The following is a 21,329-nucleotide window of genomic DNA, read 5'->3' on the forward strand; positions in this document are numbered from 1 at the left end:
CAGCCAAATATCTTTTCTTATAAATTACCCAGTCAACTATTTCTTTATAGCAATGCAAGAATGGTGTAACACACCTAAAATCAGTCCTGGTGGCTGACACTGAGGAGGCAAAGCCACAAAGGTTAGGTAGGAGAACATATACTTCTGTGACTGACAGCTTTGTTCCTTCACCTGGAGATAGGCTGTTGCTTCCAGTTGTAGGATGGGGCGGAGGAGGCAAACACGTGTACACACACCTGGAGCATGGCAAGACACTCCACAAACATCCGCTCAATGGGCTTCTCCTGAGGACAGTCACGTTATTAGCAAAAGCTCTGGGAATTGGTACTAGCAAATTGGAAGGAGTCATTTAGGAGTTGGCAGAGAGACCTCAGCTGGAGTTTCCTAAGTGCTAGTCACTGCATGTGTGGTAGACAGCCCTCCTATACCTATCGCAACCCACTGCCAAGTGGGTGAAGCTGCCCTCATTTCAAAGGTGAGGACACTGACAGTTTGGGAATAAAGTTACCTACCAACCATCACATCCTGGCGCCAAAATTCATACTTCTGTGTAATGCCAAAACCCATCTTTATTTTGCTAATCCAGACAGTGAGAATTGAAGGCCTGTGTTTGAATGTGGTCCACAGACATGTACATAAATATCTAATTTTCTTTATTCTCCTGAAAAAATTCTGAGGATCTAGCAATAATTAGCAAGAACAAAAATGGTTCCAGTTCATTCCACCTGCCTTAAGTTTCCTACTCCTGAAAATACTTGGTTTGTGACCATTGCACCATAGTTTACACACTATCGTTTATATATATATATTTATTTATTTTTCAGACACTGTCTTGCTGTGTCTCTCAGCTTGGAGTGCAGTGGTGCAATCTTGGCTCACTGCAACCTCCGGCTCCCGGGTTCAAATGATTCTCCTGACTCAGCCTCCCAAGTAGCTGGGATTATAGGTGCAAGCCACCCTGCCCAGCTAGTTTTAATATTTTTTATGTTTATTTTTTTTGGATAGAGGCTCTCTCTGCCATTCAGGCATCCAGGCTGGAGGGCAGTAGCATGATCTTGGCTCACTGCAACCCCCGCCTCTCAGGTTCAAGCCATTCTCATGCCTCAGACTCCTGAGTAGTTAGTATTACAGGGGTGCGCCACCATACCCAGCTAATTTTTGTATTTTTAGTAGAGACAGGCTGGTCTAGAACTCCTGACCTCAGGTGATCTACCCACCTCAGCCTCCCAAAGTGCTGGGATTATAGGCAAGAGCTACTGTGCCTTGCCTAGACTATTTTATTATTTTATTTTAGAGACAAGAGTTTTGCCCTTCTTGCCCAGGCTAGAGTGCAATGGCACAATCTTGGCTCACTGCCACCTCTGCCTCCTGGGTTCAAGAGATTCTCCTGTCTCAACTTCCTGAGTAGCTGGGATTACATGTGCCTGCCACCACATCCAGCTAATTTTTATATTTTTAATAGAGGCATAGTTTCACCATGTTTGCCAGGCTGTCTCGAACTCCTGACTTTAAGCTATCTGCCTGCCTTGGCTTCCCAAAAGGCTAGGATTACAGGCGTGAGCCACCATGCCCAGCCTATTTATTTTAGAAAATAATTCCCTCAAAGTGAATGCAAGCAAAATGCTAAGCCACATAGGCCACTGTCTAAGTCTGCTTAGGCTGCTGTAACAAAATATCATAGACTAAATGGTTAATAAACAGCACAGCTTTCTTACCGTTCTGGAGGTTGGGAAATCCAAGATCCGGGTGTGATTTGGTGTCTGGTCAGAGCCCAATTCCTGGTTTATAGGCAGCCAGCTTCTTATTGTGTCCTCACATGGTGCAGGAGGTAAGGAATTTCCGGAGTCTCTTTGATAAGGACACTAATCCCATTCATGAGGTTAGGGCTCTGTTTTGTTTTTTTTTCCTTCTGAGACTGAGTCTTGCCCTGTTGCCCAGGCTGGAGTACAATGGCATGATCTCAGCTCACTGCAACCTCTGCCTCCTGGGTTCAAGTGATTCTCCTGCCTCAGCCTCCTGAGTAGCTGGGATTACAGGCATGTGCCACCACGCTCAGCTAATTTTTTGTATCTTGAGTAGAGATGGGGTTTCACCGTGTTGGCCAGGCTGGTTTTGAAGTCCTGACCTTGTAATCTGCATGCCTTAGCCTGCCGAAGTGCGAGATTATAGGTGTAAGCCACTGTGCCCAGCTATCTGCTCCTAAAACCCAATCACCTCTCAAAGACCCTACTTCTAACACCATAATTTTGGAAGTTAGGATTTCAACATAGGAATCTGGTGGGAGACACAAACATTCAGACCATAGTAGCTCTCATCTTTCATGAGGGAGGCACAGAGCCAGGCTACACCACCTACCTGCTTTAGCACAGGTGAGTGAGCACTGTCATTGGAGCCGGTTTAAACTGCCCTTGCCACTCCATCACCCCAAGGCTGCTTTCTCCCACTGTCAGCTGGCTTCACAGCCCAGCAATTACTGACTGTTAGTACAGAAGGACATTCACAGTGGCACTAGGTAAGCTGAGTAACAAAAGTACAGCATGAAAATGCCAACTGAAAAGGCATTCACTGGAGGTCAAAATGGTTCACAAGAGGCAGCAATAAACAGGGAAGTTGATGAAACCTTGGGTCAGGGGATGCAGGTCCTGACACTTACATTTAGAAAAGCTCTTTTCTTTCAATCAACAAAATCGAATTCAGAGCAAATGGGTGAACTGGACTGAGTGTGCCTCTATTGTTGGGTAAAGCTTAGTAATACTGACCACAGTATCGTTTCCCAGAGATTTCTTGAGAGGTTGCATAGAAAGGTCTTGTTGTTGAACTGAAGAAAGATGCTGGGAAAGGGCTCTGTGATCCTGCTCTGTTGTCAGGTTGGTTGCACCGCACCTCTCCTGTGGAGACACTGCTGAGTTTCAATGTGCTTTTCATTCTCTTGGCTGCCTGAGCAAACAGCCATCACTGTTTCCATTGTGAGCTCTTCCTCTTCGGGAGCTGAGCCCAAGTACAGGGAACATGTGCTGGAGACCAACATTTGGCAGCCTGGGTCCCCACTTGGAGTGACTTTCGGCCACTCCCTTTCCTCCCACACAGACATTTTCCTGCCTTTGGTCACTGAAAAGGAGTGCCAGACAGACTTGTTCTAAAAGCCGATGCCTAACCCGACTGGCTCATATGAATGAGGGGCAAAAAATCTACACCAAAATTCAGAGCCCAGGTTACTAGATTGAGACAAAAGTTATTTCTATCCCTCCCTTGTCACCAACATGACTGAGGCCATATGTAGTCACAGCATTAATGGGCAGTTTCCTAGAGAAAATTTCTCTTTGTATTATCTATCCAATTAATAATTTTTATGACAATTCTACCTCATAACAGTTGAAAAAAATTGAGCATCCTAAATGTGATGATCTAATTTTGTAGGACAGATGAGAGGTTATAAGTAGATGTTAAATACGTTCCCCATATCCACATAGACGTTAGTGGCAGAACTGGTACTAGGAAACAATTGCTTGAGTATCTAAGCCCACTTTTATTCTACTACACCAAGTAATAAGGACCATGTTTTTGCTTCTTTACGTTTTAAAACTGAGGTATAATTACATAAAGTACACGAACTTTACGTGCAGACTTAATTTGAACAAATTGTTTATACCAATACAATTAACACTCCAATCAAAACACTGGAAGCTTCCATTGCCCAGAGGTGCTCCTGTTCTTCTTTCTACTCAACCGCCTGCTTCCTCTCCCCCACCACGTCAGGCAACAACCACTCATCTGATATCCCTTTTAATTCATTTTGGGTCCCCAGTTTTAAAAAATAAAAATTGAATTCAAACAACTTTGCCTGCAGCCCTTAGATCTTTACAGAATTTTCCTACCACTTTTGGACCACAGGTACAAAGATCTATTTTGGATTCATCTGGACAGTGTTACAGCAAGTCAGTCTCTGCACCAGTACAGACACGTTTAGGTTTAAAAGGATTCACGTTTATAGGATGTGAAGGCCAGTGATGATTCTTCAATATGGGGTATTAAAATACTACACTTTCTGGAAAATAAATGTGTTTTGTCTAAAATATCTGCCTCCTTGGTTGTCTCTGTATCTAACCATTCCTTCAGGATAGCTGCCTATGGAAAGAACTGCTTGAGCCCTTGAAAGTAAGCACTTATATACTAAGTATCTTTCCAGTTGGAAGCTGTCTCCTGGTTTCAATAGCCTTTCTGCTGCAGTGGGACTTATTTTAACAGCTCCTCTGGCTTTCCCAGACACCACCTCACTAAGCAGTCGCAGTTAAAAGATAATACTGTCCAAAGCCATTTAACTAGCCAGGAAGGGAGCTGGGTTTTAGGAGCTGGAAAATTTTGGCTAAGGCTTGCTCAGCACACTGTCCTAAATCCAAAAAGTCTTGCCAAGGTCCAGGTGGAGGCAGCTTTTCCCCAGCCATAGACACTACCAAATCAGACAGGGCCTGCATTTCTTCCAACCAGAGGCACTGGCAGCCAGGGTTGGTCATTATCTCCATAGCAGCCTTGTTTCCCCAGACAGTGAGCTCATGCTTGGCGCTGATAAACTCCATAAAACAAGGCATTTAACCAAACGCAGAAATGACCACATGAAATCTATACACACAATTATTTAAATCTAGCCAAGTTTTGAAAATTATGAAAAAAATACAAATTATGCACACACTCATAACATTAGAACCCACGTGTGGACACAGAATAAGGAGCAATGCTGCTGAAAGTATAAACTTCCCTGAAAGAGCCAAATTCCAGAAGACAGTAATTGTGTGAAATTAAGTGCAGCGCAGCCTCAAGCAGCCTTGTGAGAGCTTCCTCGTCCCTAAACAACATCGCCTCTACGTGTTTTCTGGTGATAATGCCGTTTAAAATAGAGAAAACTTTTTCCATTAATTTTCATTTCACTTAAAAAATTTATTTAAAAGATAGACCTATATTAACGTGGTTCAAAATTTTAAAATGGTATTCACTAAAAATCTCCCTCACACTCCTTAGACCTCAGCCATCCTTTTTCCTGTTTGATGACTGGTTTGCTTGTAAGTCTATTTGAAGATACTTCAGCATACACAAGTGAAAAGTTACATATCTTTCATTTTTTTTTTTTTTTTTGAGACGGAGTCTTGGCTCTTGTTGCCTAGGCTGGAGTGCGACAGCACGATCTCAGCTCACCACAACCTCTGCCTGCTGGGTTCAAACGATTCTCCTGCCTCAGCCTCCCGAGTAGCTGGGATTACAGGCATGTGCCACCATGCCTGGCTAATTTTGTATTTTTAGTAGAGACAGAGTTTCTCCATGTTGGTCAGGATGGTCTTGAACTCCTGACCTCAGGTGATCTGCCTGCCTCGGCCTCCCAAAGTGCTGGGATTATAGGCGTGAGCCACCGTGCCTGGCCTCTTTCATGCTTTTTCAATAGAAATGGCATGCTGTAGTGCTGTTCTGTGCTTTGCTTTCTTTGCATTGATTGTATTTAGAAATAGAAATTAGAAGATATATTTAAATCAAGCAAAATTATACATTTATTTAATCTTTGACCCAACAATCCTATTTCTAAGACTATCCAAAAGATACAGTGGCAAAAATACAAATTGTTGTATATATAATATGCCAACAACTAATAAAAATGGCTACTGCTAGAGGGATGGAAAAAACCAGGGAGGGGACAAGGATGAAAGACCTCTCTGAATGTACCTTTCTTCAAAGAAAACTAGTTCTAGCCAGGCGTGGTGGCTCATGCCTATAATCCTAGCACTTTGGGAGGCTAAGGTAGAAGGATTGTTTGAGGTCAGGAATTAAAGACCAACCTGGCCAACATACTGAGACCCTGTCTCTATTTTCTAAAAAACAAACAAAACCAAACTAGTTTCAACTTTGGAATTACATAGTCATTTTACATAATTTAAAAAAAGCATCCCTAAAAACGGAAAGTAAACTAAAATTATGTATAGATTTGGAGCAATAACTAGAGAAGAACTACTTTTTTTTTCTTTTTTGAGACGGAGTTTCGCTCTTGTTACCCAGGCTGGAGTGCAATGGCGCGATCTTGGCTCATCGCAACCTCCGCCTCCTGTGTTCAGGCAATTCTCCTCCCTCAGCCTCCTGAGTAGCTGGGACTACAGGCACGTGCCACCATGCCCAGCTAATTCTGTATTTTTAGTAGAGACGGAGTTTCACCATGTTGACCAGGATGGTCTCAATCTCTTGACCTCGTGACCCACCCGCCTCGGCCTCCCAAAGTGCTGGGATTACAGGCGTGAGCCACTGTGCCCGGCCCTGAGAAGAACTATTTCAAGTGACTTTAAAACATAATTGTTAGAAGCAGGGTTTCTCAACCTCAGCATGATTGACATTTTGAGCCAGATAATTCTTTGCAGAGAGTGGGGGTGGGGATGGGGCAGTTGTCCCGTGCATCATGGGATGTTAGCAGCATCCAAGGGTGAGCTTCTATAATTGGCAACACCTGGCATGTACTACCATACATCATTGCTGGGAGGATTTAGTGCTGTCTGTGCAACACCGTTGGAGGAATGTTTTAAAATATAGGCTTTGGGTGGCCCAATGTGGTGGCTCATACCTGTAATCTCAGCACTGTGGGAGGCCAAGGTGGGAAGATCGTTTGACTCAAGCATTCGAGACCAGCCTGGGCAATACAGCAAGACACACCTGTCTCTAAAAAGTATAAAAATAAAGGTTTTAAGATCAGGTGACTGCCATTGACAAGAAAAAACTTGTTATACTCACAGATCCAGGAGGGGCACGGCATGCCACAGGGAGCTACACTGGGAAGCCCAGGGTCAGTGAGGAGGCAGAGGGAATGAGGGGATAAAGAGGAATAAGAGCCTTGTGATCTCCATGGGAAGGAAGTGGCAAGGCCGAGTAAGCAGACTGGTGAGTTTGAAAAATTTCAGCAGGCTCTGGGGACTAGGGGCTGTCTCTAGCTTCCTGGTATCTGGCCCTGGGGTGATTAGGGCAGGTGGATATCCCAGAGTATGAGATATTGGCCCAGAGTATGAGACGCCCTGTAAAGGAGAGGTTGGGGAATGGGCTCCAGATTGGTTGGTTTACACAGGAAAGGAATAGTCATAGGTGAGTCATTTACTCTGTTTCCAGGAATTGGCTAGCCCTGGGAGGAACAATCTCTCCACCAAGTGAGCAAGGTCCCTCTCCCATGTCAAAGAACCAAACACGCAAGGTTCATACCGAGGGTACAACTAGAAGCTTGTGTTTTGTTTTCCACTGTACTTTGCATGCATCTTCTCTTTTGCTGATTTTACTCTGTATCTTTTCACTAAAATAAACAGAAATGATGTGTGTAACAGAGCTTTTCTGAGTTCTGTAAGTCCATCTAATGAATCATCAAACATAAGGGTGGTTTCAGGGACCCCTGACATGGCTGCTAGAACCATCAGGTGGAAGGGTGGTGGGTTACTTTACAGTAGAAAAGACCAGACTGATACCACAGATCCCCACTGCTCAATCACAGCAAGTAGAACCACCAGATGTTACCTTCCTCTCCATACGATGCAAAACAAAGATGCAGAGTCACTCAGGAAGTAGTCGTGTCAGATCAACTGCACCTGAATCCAATCAAGCCGCTATGTGTAACTGCACATTTGTAGGAAATACTGGGGAGACAGGAACCTTTAAACAACACTGGGAGGAAATAAGCAGTGAAATACAAAATGTGGGAAATTCTACAGGACAAAAACCCCACCTTTCCACACAGAAAAAGGGTAACTGTTACAGACTTAAAGACACAAAAAAAACCTATCAATCAAATGCACAGTGTGGCTCTTATTCGGATCTTATTTTGAACAAATAAATAGTCAAAAGACATTTCTGAGACAACATGAGAAAACTAAGCACACTACATATTAGGTATTAAGGATATTAATTCTCTTGGGTAGAATACGATGGTTAGGATTTGTTTTAAATGGTCAAAGAAAGGCCTGGCGCGGTGGCTCACGCCTGTAATCCCAGCACTTTGGGAGGCCGAGGCGGGTGGATCACGAGGTCAAGAGATCGAGACCGTCCTGGTCAACATGGTGAAACCCCGTCTCTACTCAAAATACAAAAATTAGCTGGGCATGGTGGCACGTGCCTGTAATCCCAGCTACTCAGGAGGCTGAGGCAGGAGAATTGCCTGAACCCAGGAGGCGGAGGTTGCGGTGAGCAGAGATCGCGCCATTGCACTCCAGCCTGGGTAACAAGAGTGAAACTCTGTCTCAAAAAAAAAAAAATGGTCAAAGAAAAAAATGTTGGAGGGGAGGAGGCAATAGATCAAACGAGCAGCAATAAAGCTGATGTATGCTAAGTTTGGATGACGGTTCATGGGAGTCTGCTGTGCTAATCTACATTTGTGACTATTTAAAAATGTCTGTAACAAGTTCAAAAAAGAATATGTATTTAAAAATTAGAAGCAGTCATCAGCCAAAAATAGGTTAAGAAACATTAGTAATATAAAAAATCCTTTCACCTGCTGTTAGAAATAAAAAAGAAACAGTAAAAACATATTTTATAAATGTATGAAATTTGAGCACCTGCCAAGATTGCAGAGATGTGATTTTAAGGCATAGATGAGATTTTAAACTTGGGTTTTAAGAGATTAAAATAAAATGTAGGATGCTGGATGTTTCAGCACCACTTTTAGCTCCTGAGAAAACAGGTACAGTCCAAAGCGAAGCTGCCTTTAGTCCCTAGCCTTTGGGTTTTTCTATTTTTTTTGCCTTTTTTTTTTTTTTTTAAACTTTTTGTGGAGAACCGGGTCTTGCTATATTGCCCAGGCAGGTCTTGAACTCTTGGGCTCAAGCTATCCTCCCGCCTATGCCTCCCTAAGAGCTGGGATTACAGGTGTGAGCCACCATGCCCGGAGCCTTCAAGGAGCCTTCAAGAATAGTCTCTATTCTGAAGTCTAAATTTGTTGTTGTTGTTTACATTTAGGGTTTTTTTTGGGGGGGTGTAAATTTACCATAAAATTTAGGAATAAAAAGACATTATCCTTTTACATTTTAATATGTCTTTATCCTTTAAAGTAAGGTCTCATAGAGGAGAGAGATGCATCATCCTTTGGATAAAAGCTCCTGCCAGCCCAGGTATCCTAACTGCTATCATAACGTGAGATTTGGGGTCAGGCAAAAGAACTGATTAAAGCAGAATATTGGAGACTCTGGCCTTCAGGTACTGATATTTTTGCAACCCCCCCGCTTTTTGAGACGGAGTTTTGATCTTCTTGCCCAGGCTGGAGTGCAATGGCACAATCTTGGGTCACTGCAACCTCTCCCTCCGGGTTCAAGTAATTCTTCTGCCTCAGTCTCCTGAGTAGCTGGGATTATAGGCATGTGCCAACCTGCTGGGGTAATTTTCTATTTTTAGTAGAGATGGAGTTTCTACATGTTGGTCATTGCCTTCTTTTTTTTTGAAACAGTCTCACTTTGTTACCCTGGTTGGAATACAGTGGCGAGATCTCAGTTCACAGCACCCTCTGCCTCCCAGGTTCAAGTGATTCTCATGTCTCAGTCCCCCAAGTAGCTGGGATTACAGGCATGTGACACCATGCCCAGCTAATTTTTGCATATTTAGTATAGATGGGGTTTTGCCATGTTGGCCAGGCTGGTCTCAAACTCCTGGCCTCAAGCTATCTGCCTGCCTTGGTCTCCCAAAGTGCTAGGATTACAGGTGACACTGTGCCCAGCCTTCTTTCTTTCCTATCTAAAATGATTTCTTATGGAAAAAAATTCAAGGATAACTTCTTGTGACATACATGTATTACTTCTGTAAGTAAAAAAAAAAAAAAAAATTAAGAACATATGCTCCCACAAAACTTGTATACAAATGTTCATAGTAACCCTATTTACAAGAGCCAAAAAGTGAAAACAACCCATATTCCAACAAATGATGACTGGATAAACAAAACATGTATAACCATACAACTGATTATTTTTATTCCATAAAGAATAAAGTACTGATTCATGCTACAACATGATGAATCTTGAAAACATGTTAAGTAAAAGAAGCCAGTCACAAAAGACCATATATTGTATGATTGCATTTATATGAAATGTTCAGAATAGACAAATCCAAAGAGACAGAAAGTAGAGTAATGACTGCCCTGGGCCAGGGGAGTTGAAGAATGGGAAGTGACTGCTAATGGGTTCTGCAATGGGTTGAGTGGTGTCCCCAAAACTTCATGTCTACCTGGAACCTCAGAATGTGACTTTAGTTGGAAATAGAGTCTTCAAAGATACAGTTAGTTAGATAAAATCAGACTGGATTAGGGCAGACCATAAATCCAGTTACTGGGGTCCTTATAAGTAGGCCATGTGAAGATACAGACACAGGGAAGAAGGCCATGTGAGACACAGACGCAGGGAAGAAGGCCATGCGAGACACAGACACAGGGAAGAAGGCCATGCGAGACACAGACACAGGGAAGAAGGCCATACAAGACACAGACACAGGGAGGAAGGCCACGTGAGACACAGACACAGGGAGGAAGGCCACGAGAGACACAGACACAGGGAAGAAGGCCATGCGAGACACAGACACAGGGAAGAAGGCCATACAAGACAGACACGGGGAGGAAGGCCATGCGAGACACAGACACAGGGAAGAAGGCCATGTGAGACACAGACACAGGGAAGAAGGCCATGTGAAGATAGAGGCAGAAACTGAAGTGATGCAGCCACAAGCCAAGGGCTGCCAAGGACTTCCAGGAGCCACTAGAAGCTAAGGAGGAGGCATGAAGGAGTCTTTCCTAAAGCAGCAGTCCCCAGACTTTTTGGCACCAGGGACTGGTTTCACAGAAGACAGTTTTTCCATGGGTCCAGGGATGGAGACAAGTGGATAGTTTTAGGATGACTCAAGTGCATTACATGTATTGTGCACTGTATTTCCATTATTATTACATCATAATATATGATGAAATAATTATACAACTCATCATAATGTAGAATCAGTGGGAGCCCTGGGCTTGTTTTCATGCAACTAGATAGTCCCATCTGGGGGTGTGGGAGATAGTGACAGATCATCAGGCATTAGATTCTCATAAGGAGCGTGCAACCAAGTCCCTTGCATGTGCAGTTCACAATAGGATTCGTGCTCCTATGAGAATCTAATGCCACCGCTGGTATGACAGGAGGTGGAGCTAAGGCAGTAATATGAGCAATGGGGAGCAGCCGTGAATATAGATGAAACTTAGCTTGTGAAACTTAGCTTTCTCACCCCCTACTTTTCTCCTTCTGTATGGCCTGGTTCCCAACAGGTCATGAACAAGTAACAGTCTGTGGCACAGGGATTGGGGGCTCCTGCACAAAAGCTTTTAGAGGGAATAGAAGCCCCACTGACCACTTGTTTGGACTTCTAGCCTCCAGAACTGAAAGGGGGTACATTTCCTTTATTTTTTTTCTTTTGAGACAGAGTCTTACTCTGTTGTCCAGGCTGGATTGCAGTGGTACCATGTCAGCTCGCTGCAACCTCCACTTCCCTCAAGTGATTATTCTGCCTCAGCCTCCCGAGTAGCTGGGATTACAGGTGTGCACCACCAAACCCAGCTAAGTTTTGTATTTTTAGTAGAGATGGGTTTTCATCATGTTGGCCAGGCTGGTCTCAAACTCCTGACCTCAGGTGATCCATCTGCCTTGACCTCCAAAAATGCTGGGATTACAGCTGTGAGTCTTTGGCACCTGGCCTAAAAACTTTTAAATTGTATACTTTAGGTGGGTGAATTTTATGGTCTGTGATTTCTGTCTCAATACAATTGTGATTAAAAATATTTATAGCTACAAAATGCTGAAGAATCAATAAGGACCTTGAGTAACCCCAATATGGGAGCTTCCATTTTCAGTTAATCATTCAAGGTCTGATGTTGAGTGTTAAACACTAGATGTTAGTTCAAACAGGATTGGCTGCTGGGTCTATTGCTGTTTTGCTGTAGGGCCTTTTGGCTTTTTTTTTTTTTTTGAGATAGGGTCTCGCTCTGTCTCCCAGGCTGGAGTGCAGTGGTGTGATCTCCACTCACTGCAACCTATGCCTCCCAGGTTCAAGCAATTCTCCTGCCTCAGCCTCCTGAGCAGCTGGGATTACAGGCATGCGCCACCATGCCCAGCTAATTTTGTGATTTTAGTAGAGACAGGGTTTTACCATGTTGGCCAGGCTGGTCTTGAACTCCTGACCTCAAGTGATCTGCCTGCCTCAGCCTCCCAAAGTGCTGGGATTACAGGCATGAGCTACTGCACCTGGCCGCCTTTTGAATTTTTGGACAGAACTCTTTTAACTGTAAGTCAGAAAACCAACTCAAACAGGCATAATCAAAACAACAACAGGAATTTGTCTCACATAACTAACATCTAGGGTGGGCACTGGCTTTAGGCATCTAATCAGTGTTACTAGATCTTTGATTCTCTTGGCTATGTCCTTTGTTGCATTCATTATTTGCTGGCTTTCTCCATGTATGAGACAAAGATGGCCATCAGCAGTCCCATGATTATGTGACTCTCACAGTTCCAGATCAAAACAGAGAGCCTTTCCTGATCCCTCTGAAAACAATTCCAGGGTGATCCAGGACTGGCTCACAGGCTATTCCTAGAGCCAGGGAGTAAGGTTAGCTTCAGCCAAGTCTGAGGCACAGGGCAGGATCATTGAAGAATGGGAAAAGAAAGGCTCCCAGAAGGAAGAAAGGCTGGGAATACAAAATATAAATTCACTATGCCAGGCAAAGCTGTAAGACTTGCAGGGATTCAAACATCATTTCAGCTCAATAAATATTTGTTGAATCAATGTAGGAACACATAAAACAGAGCACTGCAGAGTACTTTTAAAGCATCATGCTCCAAACTGATTTCATATTTTAGAGAAGCAATAAAACACAATGGAAGTCAGATAGCAAGGTCATTAGTGAGATGCCATTTTAGCAGAGAGCTACGTCAATCAAGTATAGCCTGCTCTAAGTTTCAGATTCCATCTGTATTACACAACAGAGATGCACTGCTCAGAATGTTCCCTGATTTAGCTACCAAAAATGCTAACACTTGTCCTGCGTGGAGGAAGGCAGTTCAGAATGAAGGGTCCTGCTACCAGAGCAAACATTTCCTTCTCACTTGAACTGGTGATAATCCGGTGGGTTTCTGATCCAGGATCCAAATGCCTGCTTCCGGAGAGTGCCCCAGGCTTCCTGGTAAGAGGATGCAGCCTCCTTGTACTCCTGGTAGGTATCCAGCTTCTGCACCCTAATGCACACATGCCACCAGATACACAGGTTCTCACTGAACAGCTCACCCTGGAGCCACCAGACACCTGAGCAAGCAACTGGACAGACTTGTAATGAGAGACTTAGGAACAGAAGGAGTTCAGTATGCTTTTGTGAAAGTTATCATACAAAGTATGTTATTCTTGTCATACCCAACTAAAACAGAGCTGAGAAGCCAGGGGTAGTAAAAAGCACTCAGTGCGCATAACATTGCTCCAAGAATGCACTCTCTGCAAGGCTGGCTGCTCAAACTGCCTGCCAGTTTTATCTTAACAGCTACTCAACCAGCCTGCTGCAGACTTTACGAACAGTTTCACCCAAAGCTGTCACTTGGCAGCTCCTCAACACTTAATCATGCCAGTCAACTTTCTTGAACAATACGTTACATTTCTTTTTTGAAAAATAAAACCTCTAACCTTCTCTTTGTTCTTCAGACACACTGAAGACCACCAAGTCTGTGTGTATGCTCTAAATTGCAGTTCTTGTATTCCAAATAAAACACTGAATTTAGGGATTTGTCTTTACATCTTTATTTTGACTTTGACACTTTTCTAGAGCAACTCTGTCTCCTCTGTAGGAAATTCATGAGAAAGCAACATGAAATAAAAACAGTTGAGAATGAACAGAATTCTAGGTTTGTATGGTTCTGGTGGAATCAGATAAAACAAAAATAACTGTCTACTTTTTTGGTTTAAGTTTTCTAGGTCAGGCACAGTGGCTCACGCCTGTAATTCCAGCACCTTGGGGGGCCGAGGCGGGTGGATCACCTTAGGTTAGGATTCAAGACCAGCCTGGCCAACATTGTAAAACCCCGAGTCTACTAAAAATACAAAATAGCCAGGCATGGTAGTAGGTACCTGTAGTCCCAGCTACTTGGGAGGCTGAGGCAGGAGAATCACTTGAAGTGGAGTTTCCTGTGAGCTAAGACTGTGCCATTGCATTTCAGCCTGGCAACAGAGCAAGACTCCATCTCAAAACAAGAAAAAAAAAAGTAACTACCAGTTATCAAAACCCTACTGCAAACCAGGCCCTTGTTCACATGCAATGAAGTCCCTTAATCGCGTTAGCTACTCCATCTCAAAAAAAAAAAAAAAAAAAAAAAGGCCAGGAGCAGTGGCCAATGCCTGTAACCCCAGCACTTTGGGAGGCTGAGGCAGGCAGGTCACCTGAGGTCTAGAGTTCAAGACCAGCCTGGCCAACATGGTGAAACCTTGTCTCTACTAAAAATACAAAAAATTAGCTGGGTGTGGTGGTGTGTGCCTGTGATCCCAACTACTCCGGAGGCTAAGGCAAGAGAATCACTTGAACCCAGGAGGCGGAGGTTGCAGTGGGCTGAGGTTACGCCACTGCACTCCAGTCTGGGCAACAAGAGTGAAATTTTGTCTCAAAAACAAACAACAATAACAACAACAAAAAACAAAACAATAAAGTCTCTCCTTACCTAAATCCAGACTTGTTTGACACATAGATACTATACAGAAACCCACTCAGTTCCAGCTTGGTTCATTTTTCCAGAAAAGAAAGAAGCCAACTGACCACAGATGCATCACTTCAGTATGCGGGATGGTGATGACAAGTGGCCAGCCTCTTCATATGGAAGTTTCTAGCTACACCTTAGCTTTCCCACTGACATATAATGAAGGATTGGGTTGGTCTTTGTCACCACTTCCTGGGAGCCTCTAAACTTTGGAATTCCTGGAACTGTTCAAAGAACTGGAAGTGTCTTTGTCATTCATGATGGATCTCTGACCTTTTGTGAGTTTATGTTTAACCATGTGACTCATGATGGTCCCGTGAGATAGTTTCAGGATGATACTCACCATGCAGGAAAGACCAACCATGTAAATAATTGGAGCACAGAGACACCTGATATCAGTTTGACCTCTTGGAAGAGGAGGGAGTTGCAGATTAAGTTCAATCACATCATGTGGCCAATAATTCAATAAATCAAAATAGCTAATGAAACTCCAAGAAAAACTTTGGATATTGATATATGAGTGACATTCCTGGTTGGTGATGGACAGCAATGTGCTGGGAAGGTGATGTGTCCTGAGGACATGGAAGCTTTGCCTTTGGGACCCTCACATATCTCACCCTATCTCTCTCTCCTTTGGGCCAGTACTGATCTGTCTCTTTCATAATAAAACTATGATTGCAACTATAGTGCTTTTCTGAGTTCTGAGAGACATTCTAGTGAATAACTGAACATGAAGGGGAGTGGAGACACTTAAATTTGTAGCCAGTTGGTCAGAAGTATGGGTGGTTTGGGGTGCTCCTTAACTTGCGGCAGGTGTCTGAAATGAAGGCAGTTATGTGGGAACTGTGTCCTTCACCTGTGTAACTGTACCTACCTAAGGTAGTCAACTGTCAGAAGGACAGTGCACCCACCTATTTTAGAGTTTTCTACATTCCTGTTTGAAGAGCAATTTAAATCATAGAGCTGCAAATTCAAAAGGAAAAGAGAAGAGTAACACTTGTAACAGAATATATAGCTTTTAGATCACTCACATTTTCACAGTGATCTCCATTTAGAGGTGGAATCAAAGGAGGGCCTGGAATGGCCAAGCCCCAATTCTATCCTTAGTTTTTTATAACTCTCTACCACCCAGCTACCCATCCTCTGCATCTCAGATGGTGCATGTAACTGCAAACAGGGCCATGGAGAAAGAAGAACATGTAGTCAACAGTAAGTGCCCACTGGCTTGCTGAACCACCACTCCTGCCAAAGCTTTGATTCATAAGCCAGAATCGAAACAAAAGTCTTCCTAAATATGAAAAAACATAGGTCAATAGCATCACCTGAGGGAGTCTGGCCACTTGTCCCTTGCAATTCTGTTTAGCAGCTTCTGGAATGATCTAAAGAGTTCCACTTTGCTGATTTGGGATCTGTTTGGAAAAAGAAGGCAAAGGTGATTTATTAAGCATTTAGTTTGTTCCAAGCACCTACTGAAGATGCCAGGCTTCACATGGTGTTTAGGTTTCAAGGTTCCACAGCCTCTCATTTTCACTGGCACTTGGTAGGGAGAAAATCTAGACCTGGATGTCTGATTGGGTTGAGGTACAAAAATAAGTCTAACCTTAAGAAATGTCATCAGCAGTAGAAGATTGAAGTGACAAGCCCAGCCGGGTGTGGTGGCTCACGCCTGTAATCCCAGCACTTTGCGAGGCCGAGGCGGGTGGATCACGAGGTCAAGAGATCGAGACCATCCTGGTCAACATGGTGAAACTCCATCTCTACTAAAAATACAAAAAAATCAGCTGGGCACGGTGGCACATGCCTGTAATCCCAGCTACTCAGGAGGCTGAGGCAGGAGAATTGCCTGAACCCAGGAGGCGGAGGTTGCGGTGAGCCGAGATCGCGCCATTGCACTCCAGCCTGGGTAACAAGAGCGAAACTCCATCTCAAAAAAAAAAAAAGAGGTGACAAGTCCAAACAGGTAACCTGAAGTGCAATTACTAAATTTTGCCCTAGGATATCTATAAGACACTTCTGGCTACCTCCTTTCAAGGGAGCTAGTCCCTATGGGTTTACAAGAAATGGAAAGCTTTGTTTCAGAGACCTGAGTGCTGTTCCCTGTGTGAACTGCCATTATATAATCCACTTGGACGAGCCACCTGAGGCAGAATTCCTGGGCTCCTGCCAGGGGCATCATAGGCCTTTGAGGCCAAGTGTTTGCTCCTAAATAACAAAGGTGGAGAGCATGGTTTGGAATACTTAAGGAAGTGAGTGTTGACTCTTTATGAGCCTGCCCAGGCCTTTGTGGTTTCTGCTCATCCATGCCAGATGTGGCCTTGGTTGTATGTGTTGCCTTCTTTTCCCTCACGTACACAAGTCATGAGCTGCATCTAGAAATTGGGAAACGCTGTGTGTACCAACAATGTGCAGTCTCACTTTTACATACCACACTCTGCAACATCCTAGCAGACTGTACCCTCAGCTTGGACACAGTGACCATGACTGGTATATGTGAAATAGGGAATTATATAGTTCACACAAAATCTCCCTTACCTTGCTGGAACCTAGCCTACTTTAGGAATTGCTGTTTAAAGAGGAACCCTGAGCCCTCAAACACTGTTCTCCCAAGGCCTTAGCTGGAGTGGCTGCTGGCACTCAGGAAGATAAGGCTACTTTAGCACAGAAACAAAGCAAAAATTAATGGAACTCTCATGAACAAATTAAAGAAAAAGAATATAATTATGGATGGCCAGACACGGTGGCTCATGCCTGTAATCCCAGCACTTTGGGAGGCTGAGGTGAGCAGATCACCTGAGGTAAGGAGTTTGAGACTAGCCTGTCTAATATGGTGAAACCCTGTTCTCTACTAAAAATACAAAAATTAGCCAGGAGTGGTGCATGCCTATAATCCCAGCTACTCAGGAGACTGAAGCATGACAATCACTTGAACCCGGGAGGCAGAGGTTGCAGTGAGCCAAGACTGTGCCAGTGCCCTTCAGCCTGGGTGACAGAGTGAGACTCTGTCTCAAAAAAAAAAAAAAAATACACACACGCACACACACACACAATTATGGGGAAAATATATGCAAAGAAAACATTTGGTAAAATTCAACATCCTCTGAGTTATTAAAAATCTTTGGCAAACTAAGACTCAGAAAGAGTACTTAAATTTATAAAGGGCAACTATAAAAACCTACAGCAAATATATGTCCTTAAAATCAGGAGTAGGACAAGGGTACTTGCTATCACTGCTTTTATTCAACATTATGCAGAAGGTTCTGGCCAAAAGGACAGAAAGAGAAGTGAAAAACAAAAATCAAGTCATCATTTGCAGATGATTTTGATATTATCAGTTCTAGTCAATACAGTAATACAAGAGAAATAAACAGAAGAAATGAAAGATTGGAAAGAAACACTCCAGAAACCCTACAGCTTTGAACTGTGTGGGTCCACTTACACACAGATTTTCTTCTGCCTCTGCAAGCCCTGAGATAGCAAGACCAAACCCTCTTCTTTCTCTTCCTTAGCCTACTCAACATGAAGATGATGAGGATAATGAATAAATATATTTTCTATTCCTTATGATTTTCTTTCTTTCCTTTTTTTTGAGACGGAGTCTCACTCTGTGGCCCAGGCTGGAGTGTAATGGCGTGATCTTGGCTCACTGCAACCTCTATCTCCCAGGTTCAAGCAGTTCTCTTGCCTTGGCCTCCCAAGTAGCCGGGATTACAGGCATGCAACACCATGCCTGGCTAACTTTTGTGTTTTTAGTACAGACAGGTTTTGCCATGTTGGTCAGGCTGGTCCCGAACTCCTGATCTCAGGTAATCTGCCCAGCTGAGCCTCCCAAAGTGCTGGGATTATTACAGAGGAGATCTACCATGCCTGGCCTATTCCTTATGATTTTCTATTTCTTTTTCTTTTTTTTTTTTTTGGGGGGGGGAGGAAGGCAGGAAGGGCGGGAAGAAGGACGGTAGGGAGGAAGGAAGGGAGGAAGCGGGGAGGGAGGGAGGGAGGAGGGAAGGGAAGGAAGGAAATCAAGCAATGAGAGACATTGCCGACCTGGATCTAGAGGTTTACATGTTGCTTTCTTTTCTTTTGAGAGAAGGAAAGAAAAAAAAAATAAGTAAAGGAGAGGAAGAAAGAGGAAGAGAAAGAGGGAGAGTAAATGGAAATATTGCTTTATTTTAAAAAAAATTGGGTATTAATAATGGCCAATCAATGTTTCATTTAAACTTATGGGTAGGTGTGATGTGGTATTGACAAGAATGTATATTTTGTGTATTTGAAGTGGGGAGCTCTATAAATATTTATTAAGCTTACTTGTTCCGGATCTGAGTTCAAGTCCTTGATATCCTTATTAATTTTCTGTCTCATTGAATCTGAGCCTCGTATCTGGGTGTTAGGATCATTAGCTCTTGTTGTTGCACTGATCCTTTTACCACTCTATCTTTGCTGCTTTAAAATCTATTTTATCCGATATGAGAATTGCAACTCCTGCTTTTTATTTATTTATTATTTATTTTTACTCTCCATTTGGTTGGTACATCTTTCTCCATCCCTTTGTTTTGAGTCTTTGTGTATCCTTGCATGTGAAACAGGTCTGGATGTAACATGCCATTGGGTTTTGGCTGTGTCTTTTGATTGGGGGATTTAGTCAATTTAAATTTAGGGTTACTGTCATTTGATGTTGACTGGCTGTTTTATCCATTCGTTGGTGTAAATTCTTCTTTATGTTGGTGCTCTTTACTTTTTGGTGTATTTTTAGAAAGGCTAATACTGGTTGTTTCTTTCTGTGTGTAATGCTTCTTTCAGAAGCTCTTGTAAAGCAGGCCTGGTGGTAATAAAATCTCTGAGTTCTTGCTTGTTCATAAAAGATTTTATTTTTCCTTCAGTTGTGAAGCTTAGTTTGGCTGGATATGAAATTCTGGGCTGAAGGTTCTGTTCTTTGAGGATGTTGAATATTGGCCCCCACTCTCTTCTGGCTTGTAGAGTTTCTGCTGAGAGATCTGCTGTAAGTCTGATAGGCTTGCCTTTGTGGGTAACCCGGCCTCTCTCTCTGGCTGCCCTTAGTATTTTCTCCTTCGTTTCAACCCTGATGAATCTAACGATTATGTGCCTTGGGGTTGCTCTTCTTGAGGAATATCTTTGTGGTGTTCGCTGTATTACCTGGGGTTGAATGTTGACCTGCTTTGCTAGTTTAGGAAAATTTTCCTGAATAATATCCTGAAGGGTATTTTCCAGCTTGGATTCATTCTCTCTGTCGCATTCAGGTACACCTATCAAACGTAAATTTGGTCTTTTCACATAGTCCCACATTTCTTGGAGACTTTGCTCATTCCTTTTTATCCTTTTTTCTCTAATCTTTTCTTCACGTTTTATTTCATTAAGTTGGACTTTGACCTCTGATATCCCTTCTTCTGCTTGAACAATTCGAGTGTTTAAACCTGTGCATACTTCTCGGAGTTCCTGTATTGTATTCTTCAGTTCCATTATTTCACTCATACTCCTCTCTAAGTTGTCTATTCTCAATAGGATTTCATCAAACTTTTTTTCAAAGTTCCTAGTTTCTTTACGTTGGGCTACAACATGTTCTTTAAACTCACCAAAGTTTGTAATTATCCATTCCTTGAAGAGTGATTCTGTCATCAGGATGCGCTCATTCTCCATCAAGCCTTGTTCCATTGTTGATGTGGAACTGTGATCATCTTTAGAGGGAGAGGCGTTCTGACTTTGAGTATTCTCAGCTTTTTTACGCTGGTTTCTTCCTGTCATTGTAAATTTATCCTCCTGTCGTCTTTGAAATTACCAACTTTCAGATTAGGTCTCTTGAGTGGATGTCCAGGTTGTTAGTTCCCAGGGCCAGAGCAGCGGTGTTAAAACTGATGGTGCTTTTCTGCCCAGGATTCTCCTGTCTGGCTTCCTTCTTGTGTCTGTAGTAGGCGACTCTGCCTTCCTGGGGCTCCAAACCTCAGTCAGAAGGGGAACCGGTCCCATTTACTCTGCGCCGAGCGCTGCCACGCCAAGGTGCCGTCACAGCCGCTGCACCGGGCTCTGGTGTCGTGCTGGGGGCCTGTGCGGGTCCTCCGAACCTGTTTACTCTGCTCCGAGAGCTGCCGTGCCGAGGTGCCGGCGGAACCGCTGCGCCGGCCACGAGAGTTGCGCTGGCCACCCGTGTGTTTCCTCCACTGGGGGATCTTCTGCTCCGTGAGCGACCAGAATTTGTCTGAAAGTGTAGCGTCCTCTAGTTCTCCGCGCCTTCCCTGAGAGCTGCAATCCTGGGTTGTTAGCGATCGGCCATCTTGGATCGTTCCGATTTTCTATTTCTTAATAACATTTTCTTTAGTTTACTTTATTATAAGAATACATATATAATATATATAACATATATAATGTGTTGACTGTTGATGTCAATTAACACGTATTATATATATTATTCAACATATACAATGTGTGTTATATGTGTTAATTGACTGTTGATGTCAAGGCTTCTGGTCAATAATAGGCTATTAGTAGCTATTAGTAGTTTTTGGAGAGCCAAAAGTTATATGCAGATTTTTGACTGCAAGGGGGGTTGGCACCACTAACACCCACATTGTTCAAAGCTATATTTGT

General features: G+C 43.3%; 1 protein-coding gene and 1 long non-coding RNA gene across 9 annotated transcripts in view; both read right to left on the bottom strand.

The window, feature by feature from the left end:
- Positions 1 to 6,559: 6,559 nt before the first annotated feature.
- Positions 6,560 to 7,658, bottom strand: LOC144580537 (uncharacterized). Its single transcript, XR_013530183.1, has 3 exons — positions 7,522 to 7,658; positions 7,216 to 7,303; positions 6,560 to 6,684 (listed from the first exon to the last, which is right to left on the bottom strand). It is a non-coding gene; the product is annotated as an uncharacterized LOC144580537 (long non-coding RNA).
- Positions 7,659 to 9,931: 2,273 nt separating this feature from the next.
- Positions 9,932 to 21,329, bottom strand: part of ADAT1 (adenosine deaminase tRNA specific 1) — a 32,169-nt gene continuing 20,771 nt past the window's right edge. For 4 of the 8 annotated variants that reach the window (XM_054248626.2, XM_078357777.1, XM_035282543.3 and 1 more), the window contains exons 9-10: positions 16,058 to 16,144; positions 9,932 to 13,238 (exon numbers count right to left, since the gene is read on the bottom strand). In XM_054248626.2, the coding sequence (XP_054104601.1) occupies positions 13,106 to 13,238; positions 16,058 to 16,144 (220 nt within the window). In that variant the 3' untranslated portion in view covers positions 9,932 to 13,105. Of the gene's footprint in view, positions 13,239 to 16,057; positions 16,145 to 16,335; positions 16,496 to 21,329 lie in introns of all 8 variants that reach the window. The other 4 variants (XM_078357776.1, XM_054248627.2, XR_013530178.1 and 1 more) reach the window with 3 other exon arrangements.

Source organism: Callithrix jacchus, chromosome 20, assembly GCF_049354715.1.
Source record: "Callithrix jacchus isolate 240 chromosome 20, calJac240_pri, whole genome shotgun sequence".
Lineage (NCBI taxonomy): Eukaryota > Metazoa > Chordata > Mammalia > Primates > Cebidae > Callithrix > Callithrix jacchus.